The sequence below is a fragment of the Seriola aureovittata genome, chromosome 8 (assembly GCF_021018895.1).
Source record: "Seriola aureovittata isolate HTS-2021-v1 ecotype China chromosome 8, ASM2101889v1, whole genome shotgun sequence".
NCBI classification, from domain to species: domain Eukaryota; kingdom Metazoa; phylum Chordata; class Actinopteri; order Carangiformes; family Carangidae; genus Seriola; species Seriola aureovittata.
In genome coordinates this window covers 21,853,637-21,872,416 of record NC_079371.1, presented here as the reverse complement: position 1 = coordinate 21,872,416, position 18,780 = coordinate 21,853,637, and the positions used below count along the sequence as shown (strand labels likewise).

At 41.8% G+C, this 18,780-nt stretch overlaps 3 protein-coding genes across 6 annotated transcripts; 2 read left to right on the top strand and 1 right to left on the bottom strand.

Moving 5' to 3' along the window:
- Positions 1-362: 362 nt before the first annotated feature.
- On the top strand, positions 363-5,013 carry p2ry10 (P2Y receptor family member 10). 2 transcript variants are annotated; one of them, XM_056383491.1, is made up of 5 exons: positions 363-754; positions 1,094-1,273; positions 3,073-3,338; positions 3,415-3,595; positions 3,823-5,013. In XM_056383491.1, exons 3-5 carry the CDS (start codon positions 3,154-3,156, stop codon positions 4,636-4,638), a joined length of 1,182 nt encoding a protein of 393 aa, XP_056239466.1. In that variant the 5' UTR covers positions 363-754; positions 1,094-1,273; positions 3,073-3,153; the 3' UTR covers positions 4,639-5,013. The 2 variants fall into 2 exon arrangements, with proteins under 2 accessions (XP_056239466.1, XP_056239465.1); XM_056383490.1 differs by having other exon boundaries at positions 363-1,273.
- Positions 5,014-5,701: 688 nt separating this feature from the next.
- gpr174 (G protein-coupled receptor 174) lies at positions 5,702-12,350 on the top strand. 3 transcript variants are annotated; one of them, XM_056382900.1, is made up of 4 exons: positions 5,702-5,987; positions 6,295-6,449; positions 8,519-9,004; positions 10,718-12,350. In XM_056382900.1, the coding sequence occupies exons 3-4, from the start codon at positions 8,801-8,803 to the stop codon at positions 11,510-11,512; spliced, it is 999 nt and encodes a 332-aa protein (XP_056238875.1). In that variant the 5' UTR covers positions 5,702-5,987; positions 6,295-6,449; positions 8,519-8,800; the 3' UTR covers positions 11,513-12,350. The 3 variants fall into 3 exon arrangements, with proteins under 3 accessions (XP_056238875.1, XP_056238876.1, XP_056238877.1); XM_056382901.1 differs by having other exon boundaries at positions 6,194-6,449; XM_056382902.1 differs by lacking the exon at positions 6,295-6,449.
- LOC130173535 (integral membrane protein 2A-like) lies at positions 11,951-18,559 on the bottom strand. The gene is made up of 6 exons (XM_056382903.1): positions 18,189-18,559; positions 17,449-17,586; positions 15,569-15,754; positions 15,363-15,473; positions 13,754-13,898; positions 11,951-13,359 (listed from the first exon to the last, which is right to left on the bottom strand). Exons 1-6 carry the CDS (start codon positions 18,258-18,260, stop codon positions 13,265-13,267), a joined length of 747 nt encoding a protein of 248 aa, XP_056238878.1. The 5' UTR covers positions 18,261-18,559; the 3' UTR covers positions 11,951-13,264.
- Between the last annotated feature and the right edge of the window lie 221 nt (positions 18,560-18,780).

The following is an 18,780-nucleotide window of genomic DNA, read 5'->3' as shown; positions in this document are numbered from 1 at the left end:
GCTCTGACCTCTAGTGGCCATAAGTTGGAACAAAGACATTTTTTTTTGTTTAAAAATACTACACTAAACGCCACTGATTTTTCATTATTATGTGTTTCTTTATGTTCAACATGTGACTGACCTTTATCTTCATATTGAAATGTGTTGAGATGAAACTTATTACAGCACAGGAAGCCTGCAAGTTTCATATAGGTCATGCAGGTGACGGGAACAGTTGGGGAATGTGTCATTTTTATCAAGGTGTGAATCTATTAGATACTGTGAAACTAACCGGATGGATAAAACTGCTACTGCTGCTGCTGCTGAGTGTGTGTGTGTGTGTTTGTGTGTGTGTGTTGTTTTGTTTTTTTTTTGATCTAGACACCATACACCTGAAACCATGACCATACTATAAAAGTTTGAATGGCCTTCCCTCAATATCAGTAGCCACGGGAAAAATAAAATCCAACCCTTTTAACATTTCAGAGGACTGAAGCACAAATAAAAAATTTAAATGTCTACACACAAATCTACCGTAACAGCAGCTTTAAAAAAAAGAAAGAAAAGGGAAGTATAGCATCTGATAGAGGAAGCAGATAAAAACTTGCACTTTTTTTTTTTTTTACAATGCCAAACACAGCAGATTGCAAATTGAAACGACACAGTGGGTGCCTCAGATTCTGCCATGTCACATGCTTAGGAAATCTTCGAAATTTCAGAAGTAAGAGAATATCTGCCTTCCTGTCTGTCTCCTGTTAGATTAATGTTTGTACTGGTAAGTGTTGTCATTCTGTTTTCTTAACTACACCTTGAACCTCTCTGCATGCCCAGTACTGTATCTTAAGTTTTGCTCGTGCGTTGCAAGGGCCTATCTGTGACGCAGCAGATGGTAGAAAATACGCACATGCGTGAGGGCAGAGCTTCCCCTTCCCCTCATCACCGAACCCTAGGCATCAACATTCAGTCAAGCCTGAGAACAGCGACACAACACGCCACCATCTGACGCAACTACACATTAAAATAGAAACCACATTATTGGCGGGCTTAATGCAGACTTGATCACATGCACACACTGACAGGTTTTTTTTTTGTTTTGTTTTTTGTCGTCTGCAAGGTGCACCAGGAAGGTCTGCTGTTGACCCTGTTTGCCACTGCACAGCTCGAAGAGGAGAGAGTGTTTGTTCGTCAGTCTGCTGTTTACAAAGGACTGTGAAATATGTGGTCTCTGGTGTTCCCTGCTGGGTCTGACCTCTCCCCTCTATCCATGCTGGTGATGTAGAGAGAAGAATACAAGGTAATGACATATGGTTTTTGTTCAGAGAAATAACGTCTGTGAGGCAGTCACGCTGCCGTGCTTTGAAAATGTGACACGTTTCACATTTTGCTGATAACAGGAGATTTGTTATTAAAGCCTCTGTCACTTTGCATCCAATGTAATATTTAAATATTACAATAAATGCTATAAAATATCTACATCTGTTAGTATGTATATATCATATGTTTCATTTTAAAGCTATTGTTAAGGTCAAATTAGCAATAAAATGTAAAGTAAGTTTTGGAATGTTTGTCTCTCATGAAAATCATTATTCCATTGAATTACAGCAATATTTGAGCTGCTTTGATTGAATTTTTCTACATGGTTTGAGACTCTTTTTAAATGTTTTTTCACACTGATAAATGCTTTCGCAACAGTGTTGAGAAAATGCAGGTTGCAGGTTTAGCTTCATTAGTTCTTACAAAACCTGCCCTACCAGACAGTTACTTCCTCAAATTCAAGTTTTCTCACACAACTCTCAACTTAAATGCACAGGTGAAGTATGTGCGTCCATTAGCAGACTGATAGCCTCAACGCCTGATAGCAGCAAGAGTCAAAAACCAGTCAAAACTACAGTAAAACAGCAAAAAACAGTTACTGTTTCTCTTCCCTCTCTGGGGTGACGGAGGAAGGGTGTGGTGACATCTTGATGGAAGAAGGAAGGGCGATGCTTCAGCTATAAACTGTCTCTCCTCTCCTCATTTCCTGTTGCAGTCTCTGGCCAGACAGAGTATACTCTGAAGAGACTCTGATTTATTATACTTTTTACGATTATTTTCATTAGTAAATATCCCGCACATATAAAGTGGTGCGAACGTGTTACCTGGAAAAACTCAAATCTGTGCAGATGATACTTGCAAGAAAATTAGTCTGTGGCAAAAAAAAATAAAAAATCTGAAAAATATATACAAATTATTGAAAACGAAAATTTTACTTAAGTAAAAGTAATGGCAAAAGTACTGAAACTATCAGAAGTAAAAGTATGTAATATATAATATATTGATTTTTATTACTGATGCATTAACATGTAAGGAGCATTTTAATGTTATAACTGGTTGAGGAGGAACCAAATAAATCAATAGCAGTGCATCTTATCTTACTAGCTAATCATATGTTTTGCATGTAAATATAAATATTTTTAAAATGAACTTATTACTATTACTATTACTATATTAACTATAGAACTTGAGTAAAGCGTCATAGGGTCTCACTGTCATCAGCTTCTTGTCTTTTCTTTTCAGTTTGCTCTTTAGACTTAAGACTCTTAAGACTATTTTCATATTTAAAGTTTTTTTGTCGAAATTCCTCACTTAATAAAAATATATAGATAGAGATATAATAGAACTATAAATGTATAAAGGTCATTAATAAAGGGGTTTTTACAACAGTCCACAGAATCTGTACTTGTAAGTGTCATAACGTTGAAGTGATTTTGTGTGTTGATCTGATTTAACCCTTTTCCTAATGAATTAAAGAGCTAAAAGTGATATACAAGTTGTTACATACAGATTTGCTTACTTACACTGGAGGAGCATAACAAACAGCCGATGGGATTTGTCACAACCTGGCAACCCAAACATTATTATGAGTGAATGACTTTTAGCTGTTTTATAAAGCATTAGAGAACGGTTAAATAACTTTTTTAAAGCCATTAGTTACAACCTATGACACATTTGTAAATGGTGCCTCATTATAAAGTGAAACCAATAAGGGATCAGTGCTCTACATATACTATGATGTTTTTACATTACATGCCAACTGTCCTTTTTCCATTGCAGTGTTATGGGAGTGAAAAGATGAAGGACTGACAACAGGTAAGGTTTGCTGATTATGCCTCCAGTGTCTGTGTGAGCGAGGGAATGACCGCGAAAATGCCTGGGTTGGCGGAGGAATCCCTGGTCAACTTCTCCTCACAATGTGACTACAACAATACGGCCTGGGAACAGCGCATGGACAAGATGTACACGTACTTCTACCTGCTGCTCTTCATCCCTGGCCTGCTGCTCAACACCACTGCTCTCTATGTCCTCTGCAGACACATTAGGTAAATACACACATGCACATATAAAATGCCAAGTACATTCTGGACATGGCTAACTCCTCTGCATGTTGCTCCACAGTAAGAAGACCAAGGCAGTGATCTTCATGATAAACCTGGCAGTAGCTGACCTGGCCCACATCCTCTCTCTGCCCCTCAGGATCTATTATTACTTCACACACACCTGGCCTTTTGGACGAGGCGTCTGCTTGTTCTGCTTCTACCTCAAATTCCTCAACATGTACGCTGCCATAGTGTTCCTGGTAAGCAGGCGGTTTAGTCAAGTTAATCCTGGTGATATCCAGATGATACTTGATAAAATGACAGCTTTGTAATTCCTCTTTGAAATGTCAGCACATGATAATAGTAAGTCATTTGCATATAAGCCAGCGACTCCCTTCTTCTCAGTTCTCGGAACAGTTTTACTGACTGTGCCATCTGGTCAAGTGATTTTCATGCCACTGTTTTGTCTGGTTCCTGTGTTTTCCAGATGTGTATCAGCGTGCAGAGGTGCGTCTTTCTGCTCGACCCGTTTGCTGCTCGTCGGTGGAGGCGGCGCTATGACCTGTTGATCAGTGTTGTAGTATGGGTGGTGGTCGGTCTGGCCTGCTCGCCATTCATTCTGATGCGGTCCAGCGGTAGTGAAACCGATGCCAAGCTTTATGCACCAAATTCGAGTACGAGCTGTTTTAAAGATCTGCCCACTCGGCGTCTGTCTCTCTCTCTGGCAGTCACCATGATGGCCTCAGCTGAGATGTTTGGTTTCGTCATTCCTTTGGCCTGCATCAGTTACAGCTCTATCCGCATCGCTCGGTCCCTCAACCAAAAACAGACCGAGGATCAGCAAAACCCGAACACTCGACTCAACTCCTCAGCACGCAACCGACTCCAGTCAGTCTCCTCCAACTGTCAGACGGATAAACTTAACGAAAAGCAGACAAAGAGTGAGAAGCGGCGCGCCCTGCGGATGGTGCTGAGCTGCTTGGCCCTCTTCTGGCTCTGCTTTGCCCCCTACCACCTCAACTTCTTGTTCTACCTGATGGTGTCGCAGGACATAGTGACCCACTGTCCTACCAGGAAGGCTGTGAGTCAGTTCCACCCGGTGTCTCTGTGCCTGGCGAGCCTGAGCTGCTGCCTCAACCCCCTGCTCTATTATTTTCTAACAGCTGAGTTCAGGTTGCACCTCACCAGGCGCACCTCCTCCTTCTCCTCCTCGCTACTCTCCTCCCCGATCAGCTCCCCGACCCAGCACCTACCACCTCACAGACTGTTGAGCATGGAGAGTAACTGCTCAGACAGGGAATAGCATTATTCACCAGCAAGTGTGAAAGAGGATGACAAACAGCCAGGCCTCCATGATGCATTGTGTTGAACTTGAAAACAGGCCTTACAATTTGCAGGATTTCACGTTAACTTTGATGTCAATATGAAGAGCCTCCCAGAGGACATTGCTTTAGACCACAGATGTAAAATCAGCAAATGGAATGATGTATATGTTGCATGAGCCTGTGCACAAAATCTGTACGAATATTGTAATAGTTGCTTGATATCGAAAGTCTGCTCTTGTTGTAAAACCACAGTCTCAAACTTTAGATAAGCTATGTTGTAACTGCCTAAGCTGTAGATGAATGCAAGCCACTCTACTGTAAATAAAAGCTAGTCTGTTCTTTCTGTTTCATCAGGTGCTGTGATGTTTTGTCTGTTTTGTTCATCTCAGGTTGGTTCATGATGAGGTTTCCTCTGGTTGGTAGCAAATGAAAACAGGTGCCAGTTCATTTTTGCTGTACTTCCCTTTGCAATGCAAAGTGGTGAAGACAGTTGGCTTCAGTTGGCGCGGCTCTGAAAAACCAGTAACTGCCGGGATCTGAGGTCGGCTTTTAACCCCCCCCCTCACTTGCCCCACCACCCACACCCCCTCACCTCCTCTTGCATCTGCAAAACCAGAGTATGAGCCAACTTTGAGGCTGCCCCCCACCCCCACACAGCCCACCTTTAGAGATACTGCCAGGTGTCTGATTCACCCCTCCAAAAATGTGCCCACTTCTTATCTTTTTTTGCTGTCACACTCACACACCAGCATTGCATCAAATTTTTTATCTGGCACTGAAAATATCATGTTTTGAAATATGTGAGAACAAGAAACCAAAAGCAGTTTCAAATACGCAAGAAAAACCTTTTTCTGTTTCTACTTTTAGTTCTGATTCTAGCACTGATACCCGATAGGTTGTAATGTTTTGATTTGCCTGAAAAGGACACACTTGGCAGATAATCACGGTCCACAAGGAAAGTAGTGACGATGAGCATAATAGCAGAAGTTATGGTGTCAAATATTCTTGTAAACCACACCCCTACTCTCACAGGAAGCCCTATGTGCGCTAAAACTCTCAGTAGAGAAGACACAGAGAGAAAGCAAGACAGACGGAGACATAGAGAGAACACAGTGAGAAATAAAAACAGGAAACAACAGTGTTGCAGAAGAAGACAGAAGAAACTGTTTACGAGGGAGAGCAACAGATAAAGTGGGAAAGAGAGAGAGCGGGACAGAGAAACTGAACAGTGTTAGAGGGGGAAGAGGGAGGGGGATGGCATGTGTGTTGGCTGATGCTTCACCCTTCTGCTTTTTAATGCGATGCAGCTTCGAGTTTGAAGACAGAGGTGAGACAATGTCAATCTCATGAATTCTTTTTAAACAAACAAACAGTGAGTGTGAGCTTTTGTGTGGAGGCGCTGGATGCTTTCAGTGTGAAGTCATGCCTCATGGGGGATCGTATGTTTCTCCAGTGTGTGGAATGTCTGTAATGTAGTGTGTGTGTGTGTGTGTGTGTGTGTCTGTGTGTGTGTGTGTTTGTGTGTGTTTGTAGGCCAGTGTCATGGTGTCTGTGTGTTCCCTTTATGTGTTAATGTAAGGGCACAGTATCTGGGAGCGGGGGGGGATCATGGCATGTTTTGTGTGTTGGAGCAGCACACGTGGAGGAACCTGGGTGCCCACCTTCAACATTTTGGGAGCTGACACACGAGGCCAGATGGAAAAGCTGTAACGCGCCAACAACCCACAGAGAGATGAATCATGGTGGATCATATAATGTGTTTCCAATGACAAGATCTGAGGACCCTAAGGTAGGGGAACAGCTGTTTTCTGAAACAGAGATTTCATATACCTCTAAGTCTTCATAAACCAAATATCAACAAGACATATGACATGGCTTCTGTCACAGTACGATGGTGATTGGACATCACAGATGGGCTGGTCTCAATAGGTTGACATTGTTCATATAAGTCCGCTGTGACAAGCCACAAGGAGGAAATGAGAGTCCAACACTGATTGGTCCTCACTAAGATCATACATGAGCCTCTGACTGTACATGCGTTTCCAAAGAGAAGAGAATCACACCAGAAAAAACGCAGTTAGGTCAGAGGTGAATGAAGCTAAAAGGAAGACCGGCTGTCCACTGGGAGCTGTCTCTGTGAAGTGGAATAAAAAGCAGAGCAGAGCAGAGGCAGAGGCCAGAGAGCTGAGGAAGAGTTTATATATTTTAAAGCAGAGTTGTACTGCATCCAAATCCCCTCTTCACTTATCCAAAATTCCCCTGCTTGTTAGTGACCTTGCTGGGAAAGTGGTGGAAAATTTATGGTGCTTAGGTACATTTTTGTACTTTCCACATTTACAAAATATTGTACTTTTTATCACCATAATAAAATAACTTTTCTGATGAAGATTTCACAAGAAATATATGTTAAACTTATTTAATAAAATACACAGTTAAAGGCAAAACCAGTGGTTACCAACCTTTTTAGCCTGTGACCTGTTACAAAAATCCTGTGGGAATACAGCTGAGGTCCCTGGTCATATGTCATATGTCTATATGTGCTAGTGGTCTCACCATAGAGTGAATTCAAACTGAAACATCTCATTTGCCTCCATTTATCTTACTGTTCACTAAAAAATGGAAAAATTAGAGAAAAGTCAGTAAAATGAATGGAAATCTTTGTTCCACAAACTACATTTTTTTCTTCTTCCTTACCCTATTAATCTTCTCACTCCCCCTCAAATTCATCATGTCACACTTTGGAGAGGGGCCAACCTCAACATGATAAATGAAATCATCAATTCAAATGATCAAGTCTTATCTGTAAAATACTGTATGTGTGGAGATCAGAACGATGAAAACATGTGCCTCTCTTTGTTCTGCTCCATAATCAGTTAAGATCTGTTTAGACAAAATCAGATTAGATACTCAAAGTATCAAAAGTAGGATCAGTATTCATAGCTCACATTGTGTATTCTTCATATGGGTTGTAGCAAAAATAAAGTAAACCAGCATACATCTGCTACACAGCTGTGGTGGGTGTATCACACCTACAAGCTGGAAGTTCATTTCTCGACATCACTGTGCATTTCCATTTGAAGTCGAGCTGATCAGAGCTTACACTTACCTAAAAAATCTATATGTTCTTAAATTAGTTTCGCTATGTGCCGTTCGATGTGTCAAGAACGCATGTGTCAGTTAACCACAAAAGTTGTTGTTCCTCATATCTAAGCAGACTTAGAGAAGGCAGGTTACTTTTGGTCTGACCTGTTAACCCTACACCCTGTCTGACTTGTAAACCACGCAAGTTTCACTGATGCCTCGCTCCAAGGCGTTTCACACTGGCTTATTGTAGGCCACCCTACAGGTGGAGATGCTGCACAATGAACAGTACGTGGGAGACCGAAGCATCAACTTCTCTGTGGGTTTGCATATTTACTGTAAATGCCACTGCAGGGAGCTGCTATCTTACACAAATGGATTTTTGATGATATGCAGTGCTAAAGACCTGTGCAACAAGCTGTGCCCATGGAAAGTAGTAGGTCAGAAGCTGAAAGGTGTCAGTGTGTTTGCATGTGTGTGTGTGTGTGTGTGTGTGTGTTTGTGTGTGTGTGTGTGTGTGCACGTCCTATTTATAAATGCTCTTCCTCAGTACTTGATAGCCGTGTGACATGCAAAACGTGCTGCCATCAAAAATTGATTTACTGTGACACAATTATCACACTGTTTTCTATCCCAGCATGCACTTGGTGAAATGAAACCAACACTCAGAGAGACAGACAGGCTCTTTTTGTTTCCTGCTTTATGGCTTTTGGACATAATTTTACACATCCTACTAGAAATGTTCTTAATTTGACCAACTTTTCTCTCCTCTACCAGGATGCCGTATTCTTGGGATTGATCGTGACCTGAAACAGTTTCTCAGCACTTGACACAACTTCAGCTTCGCTAAAAGTCATTACTTCTCTCTCTGGGATGCTGCAGAGAGCAGGACTGTAGTGGCACAGGTCACAGCCTGAACTCCTCCTCAGCATAATGGACAGCATGGATTCTCAAACAAACCCATCACCAGACGATAAGCAGCTTCCCTGATACAAGCTTCCTGTTTATTCACAAGGCAGCTTGTCTTAACACTTAAGAGTAGACAGCTCTTGGCTTAAGATGAACTCTGCGAACCAAAGCTGTAGAAACAGTGAAGATCTGCGAACGTACCAGCACCATGTGTATGCAGTGGTGTACAGCGTGATCTTAGCACCTGGCCTGCTGGGTAATGTACTGGCGCTCTGGGTGTTCAGGGTCTATGTCAGAGAAACCAAGAAGGCGGTGGTGTTCATGATGAACCTGGCTGTGGCCGACCTGCTGCAGGTAAAACTCCCTCCGTGTCTTTTCTAATTCAGATTTTATAGTTTCATTACATTTTTTTTTTATTCATATAATTACTCACATACAGTTGTGTGCAAAGGTTTGAAGTGATAAGGAGTAAATACAAACCCTGCAGCATGTTAATGCAACTGTCACGTTATATTTCATCAGCTGAAAAAAAAACTGTGACATGAAAACGTTTGTGCTCCAAAAGATTGGGAATTTAATTAGCTCATTAGGACTTATCAGTCAATAATTGTCATTATGTCATTGTCATTACATTATCTGACTCAAATCTTGTGGTCAGCTACCACTAACCAACTAGACCACTGACTGAAGATCTGATAACGAAGCTATAGTCACAGGCTAGAAAAAGATGCGGTTCCAGCTTTTAATATCCACTGTACAAAATGTCACTAAAAAATACCAGTTAAGGGGAACTATTGAAGTTGAGACAAGATCATGAAGATCAAGAAAACTGCACATCTGCTGGGTAGGAAGGCAAAGCAAAACCCCCCCACATGAGCTGCAGAAGAGCTGCAGGAAGGTTTAACCGCAGCAATGACGCACAGACAGGGTCTACATGGAGGAGTCACTGGATGGAAATCTTACCTTAGACCTCAGCACAAAACATCTGAGGTCCGCCCAAACCTTTGCAAAAAACTGTAGTTATATCTGTCTCTGTCTGTTTGTCTCATCTCATCTACCCTAATTCAGCTAGAAACAAGTCATGGTGATTTTATTACTGATTAATCTATAATTTATATTTTCCAAATAACCCTTTAACTGGTGACACAGCTACGTAATAAGCATTAATGAACATAAACACGCTACACCGTTGTTTTAAAGATATATGGAGATTTCAATTCCCCAATGAAGCGTCCATAACTGTTGTATAAGTAGTTAATGAATGACTGATTAAACAGAATATAATTTAATGATATATAAACAAACACATGAACACATGTTTACATTATGTAATAAAACATCTATCAGCTAGTAAACAAAGTTGGAGTTGGTGGTGGCCTGGAGTTTTTATTGATTGAAAAACATGAATATGCAGACTTCACTAATACATATAATTAATAGCTATAATAAACAAAGGAGTCATCTTTCACATTAATATAAAATATTGTAATAGATGACAACTGTGTACTTATTTATACACTGGCCAGGATGCTTTGTAGGTGTTAAGAAATACATTAATAAACACTTCAAAATGTCTTTCTACAACCTTACAACAGATGCTAAGTGTGTTATAGTGTGTTATAAACCATTTATTGATTGTGCATATTCTGATTATAAATGACAAATAGAGGGATCAAAATAAAATGTTATCATTTCACCTATGTAATGGAAAATGTCGGACAAGTTTGGGGGCGTTGTGGGTGACAGGGTTATCTAACAATGAAACAAAACAAAAACAAAATTACGCACTAAGCAAAAATGCTTCACAAAGTTCAATCAAAGCTGATATTAGCTACTCAGGTCATCGACCACATGATTTGACTAAAGCAGACTTTAAACAACGTGAACTATTCCTTTACACAATTAATTGATTATCAAAATTGTTGATTAATCTTTTTTGTTGCTGCCAGATTGACTAAATGTTTCAGGAAAAGCAGACGGGCTGAATTACACAGTAGGAGCAGATGATCTAAAGATAACAGGCTTTTCTTCTTCTATAGCCATGCTGACACTCTCTGCTCTCCTCAGGTGCTCTCTCTGCCCCTGCGGATCTACTATTACCTGAACAACACCTGGCCCTTTGGTCATCCTCTGTGCATGATCTGCTTCTATCTCAAGTATGTCAACATGTACGCATCCATCTTCTTCCTGGTGTGTGTCAGCGTGCGTCGCTGTGAGCTCATCATGCGTCCGCTGAGGTACAACTCGTCCAAGCGAAAAGGGGACATGCTTATCTGTGCCGGTGGCTGGATGCTGGTCTGCCTGGCCTGTCTGCCGTTCCCTCTGCTGAGGAACCCCAAATCTGAACAAAACAATGGTGAACATGTGTGTTTCTCAGAGCTGCCCATGAGGAATATCAGTACTCCAGGGGCCTGGGCCCTCCTCATCATAGCGGAGCTGGTGGGCTTCATCATCCCCCTCATCCTGGTGTTGGCCTGCTCCTGTCTAACTGCTGGGAGCCTTCGGGACCCGACAGCGGGGGCAATTCATGACCGAGGGGAGAAGCGGAGGGCGTTCCGGATGGTGCTAAGCTGCGCCGTGGTCTTCTTACTGTGCTTTGCTCCTTACCACATCACCATGCCCCTGGACTTCTTGGTCAAAGCCAACGCTGTGAGCAGCTGTTCATTCAGGGACCTGATTCTGCGATGCCACCCCGTCACGCTCTGTCTGGCCAGTCTGAACTGCAGCCTGGATCCGCTCATGTACTATTTCACAACTGATGAATTCTGGAGGCGACTGAGCAAGCCAGAGATACCAGAGAGCATGATTTTCAGCAGGCGTCTGTCTTGCATAACTGGAGGAGAGCAGGCAGCGGATGAGTAGACTACAGTCTAATCTCTTGTTGAAGGAGGGACTATTTTATCTCAACCACTAAACCCACACATAATTTTTATGCATTCCTAAAAACTACAGAAATATAATTTACATGCAAACCAGTATGTAAAAAATATGTTTCAACAGAGGGTGATTTTTTTGTATTTATTTATTTTTTAATAAAAATGTGTCTGTTCTAAATTTGCACTGCCCTGGTGAAGAATGAGCAGTTCCTGTTATGAAGCATGGACATGCAACAAGTGCCAACATCTCTAATGAGCATGGGGAAATACCACATACAGGAAAAGTCCCCTAGTCTGCTACATTTGAGGTCTAGATCCAGTTTTATGATAGGCTAGCAGCTTGCAGTTTGATAAAAGGGTGACGTCTGGCCTTCTAAAGTGCTGCTTTTGTTGGTGTTTTAATAAAAAGCAAACTGTCAAGATATTCAGTAGGTAAAGAAATGCAACTTTATTCAACAACAAAGTTAAGTTCAGTTCAGTAGCTGCACACAACATTTTTTTTTATCTAATCTTCTGATATTCAGTTAAAAAGCTGAGACAGAAACACATTTGTACAAGCACACTTCCTGTCTGATTGTCTCTCTGTGCAGACATTGCGTGGGAAACTTTTGAAAATGACTATTTAGCAAAAGGCCATTTTTTTCATCTGACTTTTAAAATCAAATAAAAGAATTATGCAGATACTTTGTTCCCGTCACAATTTTAATATACGGTGTTGTTCAAAAAGAACTTACAGGAACTTATTTCTTATGGTCTCAGTAAAGGTAATTCCATGTGATGGGACTACAAATTTATAAATAAGAATTCAAAAACAAGAGTCAAATTTGGTGAAATTTCCCTTTAGCTCATACATTCCTTCAGCTCATCAACCATCCTTCAAGTTTATTATCACAAATGAGGTTTCAACACAAACACATACACTGGTTGTATAGGGTGCTGGGCTGTTCACCATCAGGTTTACATGGAATCATCACACACCAGGACAGCAGAGGCCTCTGGGAGCAGCGGGGCACTCTGGGAAATATCTACAGAGTGGTGACTGAGAGACTGGGCTTGTGCGTCTCTGGTACCATCCATTAAAAAAACAAAAAAACAAAACAACGACCAACATGTTACAGGTGCACTGTAACTGTACAGTACCACAACTCTCCAGGGTGACTAGTGCTATAAAACACTGTAACATCAAGGCTGCTCTATAGACCCCATTAAGAGTGGGAACAGTAGGCTGACACACAGACAGGTCTGATATGAATAACTTCTCAGTATCACAAGGATATTCAGTAAAATGACTAGCAACTCTCATCTGGAGGAGACCAGATGTTGTAACACAGTAACAACGATAAGATTAGTCTGCAGGGAGCAACAGAACAAAAACCAACAGAACAAATGAAACTTAATTATACCCTTAGTTAGCAGGTTGACGCTGGTTATCAGTACAAGACTAGCTAGTGTTTACTTGAGCAAGGGAGCTATGAGCTACTTATACAGGTTCAGGGGAATACAGCAGGGGAGGGGGCTAGGCTATAACGCTGGAACTTAAATTCACTTATCACTGGGGTTAAAGCAAGGGAGGCAAAAATTGGGGTTAAAGTTTTATACAAAAGTAACTTTCTGCTGAAAGCTGTTCCCTCCAGCGCCCACTCCCATCAACTCTGTCATTCTCTCTCACTCTGGCTCCCTCCATTACTCTCTCTCTCTCTCTCTCTCTCTCTCTCAGACCTACGCTCGTGCTTTCCCATCAAGCCTTGCAGATCCGGGTCTCAGTCACAAACTTGTTCTCAAAGTGGCGGATGGTGAAACACTCGTCCGCAGAGCGCTTGTGGATGCCTCCACCTGACAGACGCAGAGATACACAAACATTAGTTGACATGTTTGAGACATTTTCAACACCTTTTCAAGTTGAACTGAACTTTATGTTTATTTTTGCTAGGAAGGAGGTATGTGTTTGTGTTTTAATTATCAAGAGAAGAAATTCAGTATTGGTAATATGGTAAAACGTGTGTATTAACCAAACCGAGAGCCTGTCCTCGTTAGTCATATTCGTAGTGCCAGTATGATTGTAATACTCTCTCTCTTACTCAACAGACTGTCATTGCATGCCTATCTCATGTGCTGTAATTCAAATCATGGTGGAGGGGGGCATTAACAAGTGAAACCAGATGCACATGCTGGTCCTTTTCAAACGTGACAAAATGTCATGAGATTTGGTCGTGCGCTACATCGATACCTGGCAGACTGGCACGACGTTGCATTCTGTACGTTTCCTTTCCATCACACAGCCGGCGGATGTAGAAGCCCAGAGGTTTGATGTCATCAATGCGCTCTGTCACCACCAGATCCTCGTGCACCAGGTAGCTGCGGTAAGAGCCGGACTGGGACAAAGAGGACGGATCGTGAAGGACTTATAATACATTATAATACATGTTTACTTTAATAAGTTCCTCAACAGAAAAGCAGCTCAGTGGACACAACAGCAGAGTATGAAAACTGAGGGTGGGAAGGATGAGTCATAACCAGACTTCCGCATTCAGTTAAACGCTTTCACACTACATACTGACATTTGATTATTGGACCACCGTATACCAAATGCCAAATGTTTTACAACATGACATTGTGGACACCTCAGTGAAAATAAGTTTTTGAAATTTAATGAAACATTTTCCACTCTGATTAAAACTAAAAAACCAAACGCTAGTGTTGGTCACTCCACCATCATGTGGTTCTCGTTTGTCTTGTTTAGCAACCTCTTAACATTATACTTAGCACCATCATCACATCAAAATTTAGCTCATAACCAAACAATGTACCTAACGTATCACAGTGTCAGTTGCAGTTTGTGTGTAGTGCTAATTAGAAAGTGTGAGTATGCTAACACGCTAACCTAATGTTGATTGTGAACAGGGTAAACATTACATCTGCTAAACATTGGCATGTAGTAGAAAAAGAGTAAGGTTTCTGGCACAACTTCACTAACTTCCAAGGTGCATGGAGAACGGAAAAAGCAGCAACACTTGCAATAAACACAAGAACTTTATTAGACCGACGTGTTTCGGCTTGTAGCCTTCATCAGGGTCGCAACAAAACTTACTTACTTACTTGTGAAATGTTTTGTGATGACCCTGATGAAGGCCACAAGCCAAAACACGATGGTCTAATAAAGTTCTTGTGTTTACTGCAAACATTGGCATGTTAACATGCTGACTTTAGCTCTGTGTACCACTATGCCTGCAGCTGCTAGCAGGGCTGTAGACTTTAATGCCATGTCCCAATTCCCTACTACATACTGATTCTAAGCTGGTGTGAGTATGTCGTGTGTTCACACTAGAGAGGTGACAAAATAACATATACTCAAAGTATACAGTACGCAGTATAAATATGGTTGCTGTTGCACACATTATTCTCCAACGATGTAATAAACAAAGGGACCGGAAGACTTACTCAAAACTCAAATAAATTGTGGGTGATGGTGAATAACAAAGCTTTCCAAAGTGGCTGTTTGATTCACATCCTACATCACACATATTTGATCATTTCCTGTTAGTATAACATGTTGTACTGTATGTGTAATATGTAGTATGGACCTGAGACACAGCTTTAGTCTCCAATATTCTACTGATACCCTTTTCATATCTAAAGACAATGAAAGGGAATTACACAGGATTCAATCTCTAGAAGTATTACAAATCCCTGGATTTCCCCAGGTAATATGTAGTCCTTAGCATTAGTGAGAGTACAGTGTGACTATAGTTCTTCTAATATCACCCAAGCTAACTACGTCTCTTACATTGGCAGCTGCATCCTCAGATCCAGGTAGCACCCTGAGGATCACTACTCACCATCAGCTGTGAGAAGAGGTCAATGAGGTCCTGAGGGGGGAGGACCACCGAGGTGTTCAGAGGAATCACAAAGCAGGTTCTCAGAGTCAGGTCCAGATACGCCGTCAGCTTCTACTTAACAAACACGCACAGTAATCAGGAATTAACAGGAGTATCTACAGCATTGTGGGTGAGGTATTCAGTGTGTGACTTTTCCTTATGCTCACCCTGTTGAAGTCATGGAGGATGTAAGCAGGGTCTCCAGGTCTGAAGCGGGGAGGGGGGACGCTGATGACGGCCATGCTGTCAGAGATTTCCACCTCCTCCTCCACCCGCGGCAGGTAGTACGGCTGGCTCTCTCCTCCAGCTCCGGGTGACACGTCATTGAACTGCATGGCTCCGTGATACAGCCTCTGAAGGAGACGCGCCAGAGTGAGAGCAAATTACATCACTTTGATAAACATAAAGACAGATCAAATTCAAAGCCTTAATTTGTCATCAAATGTGTTTATTTACTTCTTTTAATGCGCCTATGTTCTTCACTTTATGTTACTTTTGTTTCAACCTTCGGAAAATCAGCACCAACCCTTTCTATAGACACACGCTTTGAGGTTGCATGTGGTCATGTGTACATGGGGGAGCGAAAAAAAACATCTGCCACCAACGTACCTTGTTATTGTTAAACAGAGTTAAAGTCAAGTCTCTGACTCTGCAACCTCAAGTGCCAACATCTACGCAGCCAGTGGTTTCTCTGCAGTGCGTCTACCTGTTTGCTCAGTCACTGTCTCAGGTTTTACAAACAGCACCAGCTTTTTCACAGAAATAAATCTGGAGCAGGATCTCTGCAGCGGCTTGTGGCTGCCAGGGGGAGCCAAAGCACGTGATGGGTTTCAGCGGGGGCCAGTAGAGTTCTTTAAGACTCTCAAACATGACTCACGACATAGACAGGACTAAAGGAGCAGTGCTAATGAAGCTTAAAGCTGCACCCACTAGAGGACAGAAAACAGACTCAGTATTGAATCTAGTTGCAATGTGTTATAATGTCATCTTTTGTGTACTGTGTATATTTCTGCAAGCATGCAATTAATATATAGTTTTATGAGATAAAAATCTTTGTGTTACTAAAATGTTAGTTTAGATGTGAGGAAACAACTGATATGAGGTAAATAACCAAACTGCTTCTTATAAGAACTTGTTGCTTTAACAAGAGGAAGAAGAATGTTTAGTATTTAATATCAGAATATGTGTATAACATGAATCTCCTAAACAGAGCTGAATTTCATTTGAGCTAAGAGGTGTTTATGCATTGTATGAATACTTTAATAAAGATGTTTTAGGCTTTGACTCATTTGCAAAGAGGAAAAACCCCAATGGGCACACAGAGAAGCTACAGTGAATGCGAGACCCTCCCACTGACAACACAGCAAAATTCAAATAGTCTGCACTTTCTATGAAGACGGAAGGATGCAAGAGTCAGCAATCTTTGTTTCCTACCAAAGCAAGAGCGTCCTGTTAGCAGTCATGTACAGCCTTAATAATTCTGCTCAAACTCAAATAACATTTCCCCTCCTCTCTCCGCCTGCATGTCTCTGGTCATAGTGACATTTTTGAAAGATTGTATTCCAGCATTCTGTCTTTATTAGACAGTGTAGAAAGAGACAGAAAACACAGGTCAAGTGAAAGAGGTATGACATGCAAAAAAGGTCCACAGCTGGAATCGAACCCATAGTGTTACAGCTACTGTACATGATGTGTATCTTAACCACTAGGACACTCAACTGCTGTAATTCATTAAATGGTTCAATCTGGTATATACATCCCATGATTGTCCACCTTGGTGTATTCTGTATTTTGTAATGTTAATATAGCAAATTTAAACTAATGTGCAGCCTGGACAGAGGATTTCTAATTGTGTAACCAGGATATTGAGTCATATCACATTCCTTGTGGCAAATGTGAAGGTGGCTGTTTGACAAAGTATCAGATGGGACACAACTATTACATTTCTTCAACATAGCCTCATAATAATGGGAAGACAAATATCAGCTGTAATAATAATACAATACTAAACAATACGCACAAACACAAGCTAACACACACAACAAACCTTTGGGGTGAAATATCGATAGAGACATGCTCCCCCCACTATGAGCCCGCTGAGGATGAAGGCGATGCCCAGCAGGGTGAGCAGACAGCGACCTGTGGAGCCCTCGTTGCCTGCTGGAGCAGAGGCCAGCTCAGGATCCTACACACACACACACACACACACACACACACACACACACAGACACACACAGACACACACACAGACACACACACAGACACACAGATGCACAAAATACTTTCAGCAATTCAACAGTTAATAATTATACTATTGCATGCACTGAATGTCAACAATCAATCTATACAGCTCTTGTAGGATCCTACACACACACACACACACACACACACACACACAATACTGTCAGCAATTCAACAGTTAATAATTATAATATTGCATGCACTGAATGTCAACAATCAACCTATAGCTACAGCTCTTTGACTCAGGAATCCTATAATCCCATTCAATCTTTGGCCTCTGCAGGACAGCTGTTCAGGAGATGGGCGGTCCAACTTGTGTGCTGCATCAGGTGTAACATGATCCTCTGTGCATTATGTGAAAAACACTGCAACCCACTGAATATTCTATCTGCAATATACATGAGTAGGCATAAAGCCTCTATGCAAATGTACATGGAGAAAGTCCACGCTCAGAGCTAACGGTCTGCGGCCGGTGCAGGCCTGCTACAGGGGAGGCTAAAAAACACACACCGGGCTCAGACACCGCACTGAAACCCGCTAGCTCACCTTCACAGCGGCCGGCACATCTTTGCCCAGCGCCTTCTGCGCCAGAGCCGAGTTAAAAGCGATCTTCACCATGGCGGCGCGGAGACGTCAGCTCGGGTTTGTTGTGCAAACAGAAAAGTGGACAGTGTCTGCGCAAAGCGAGCTCCGTTTATCCTCAGCTGCTCCACGATGTGACGCACTTTGCTACCTCGGCTTTATCTAGCGCTTCCGGTGGCTGGAGGGGATTAAGATCACATCCGAAACAGAAGCTGGAGAATCTACTTCAAACTCCGGCTACATAACATAGAAAAACCGCTCACGCTTGGCTTGATTTTAACGACTGTTATTGCTGGTTTGACAGTGACCACTGAAACCATTTATTGGCTCATTTACTCTATCCTCTCCTGAGAGATGATTTGTGTATATTTGGCGCCATCTAGTGGCCGCCGATGGGAACTCTCCACATTTCCCTCTGATGAAAACGCTTCCTGTTGAACTTTGGCACTTTGAGTGAAAACTGTGTTCATGTAATTGCTCTTTTCTGTACAGTACATGACATAAACATGACTCAATCTTGCACTGACTGCACTGTAATGTAATGAAAATAATATTA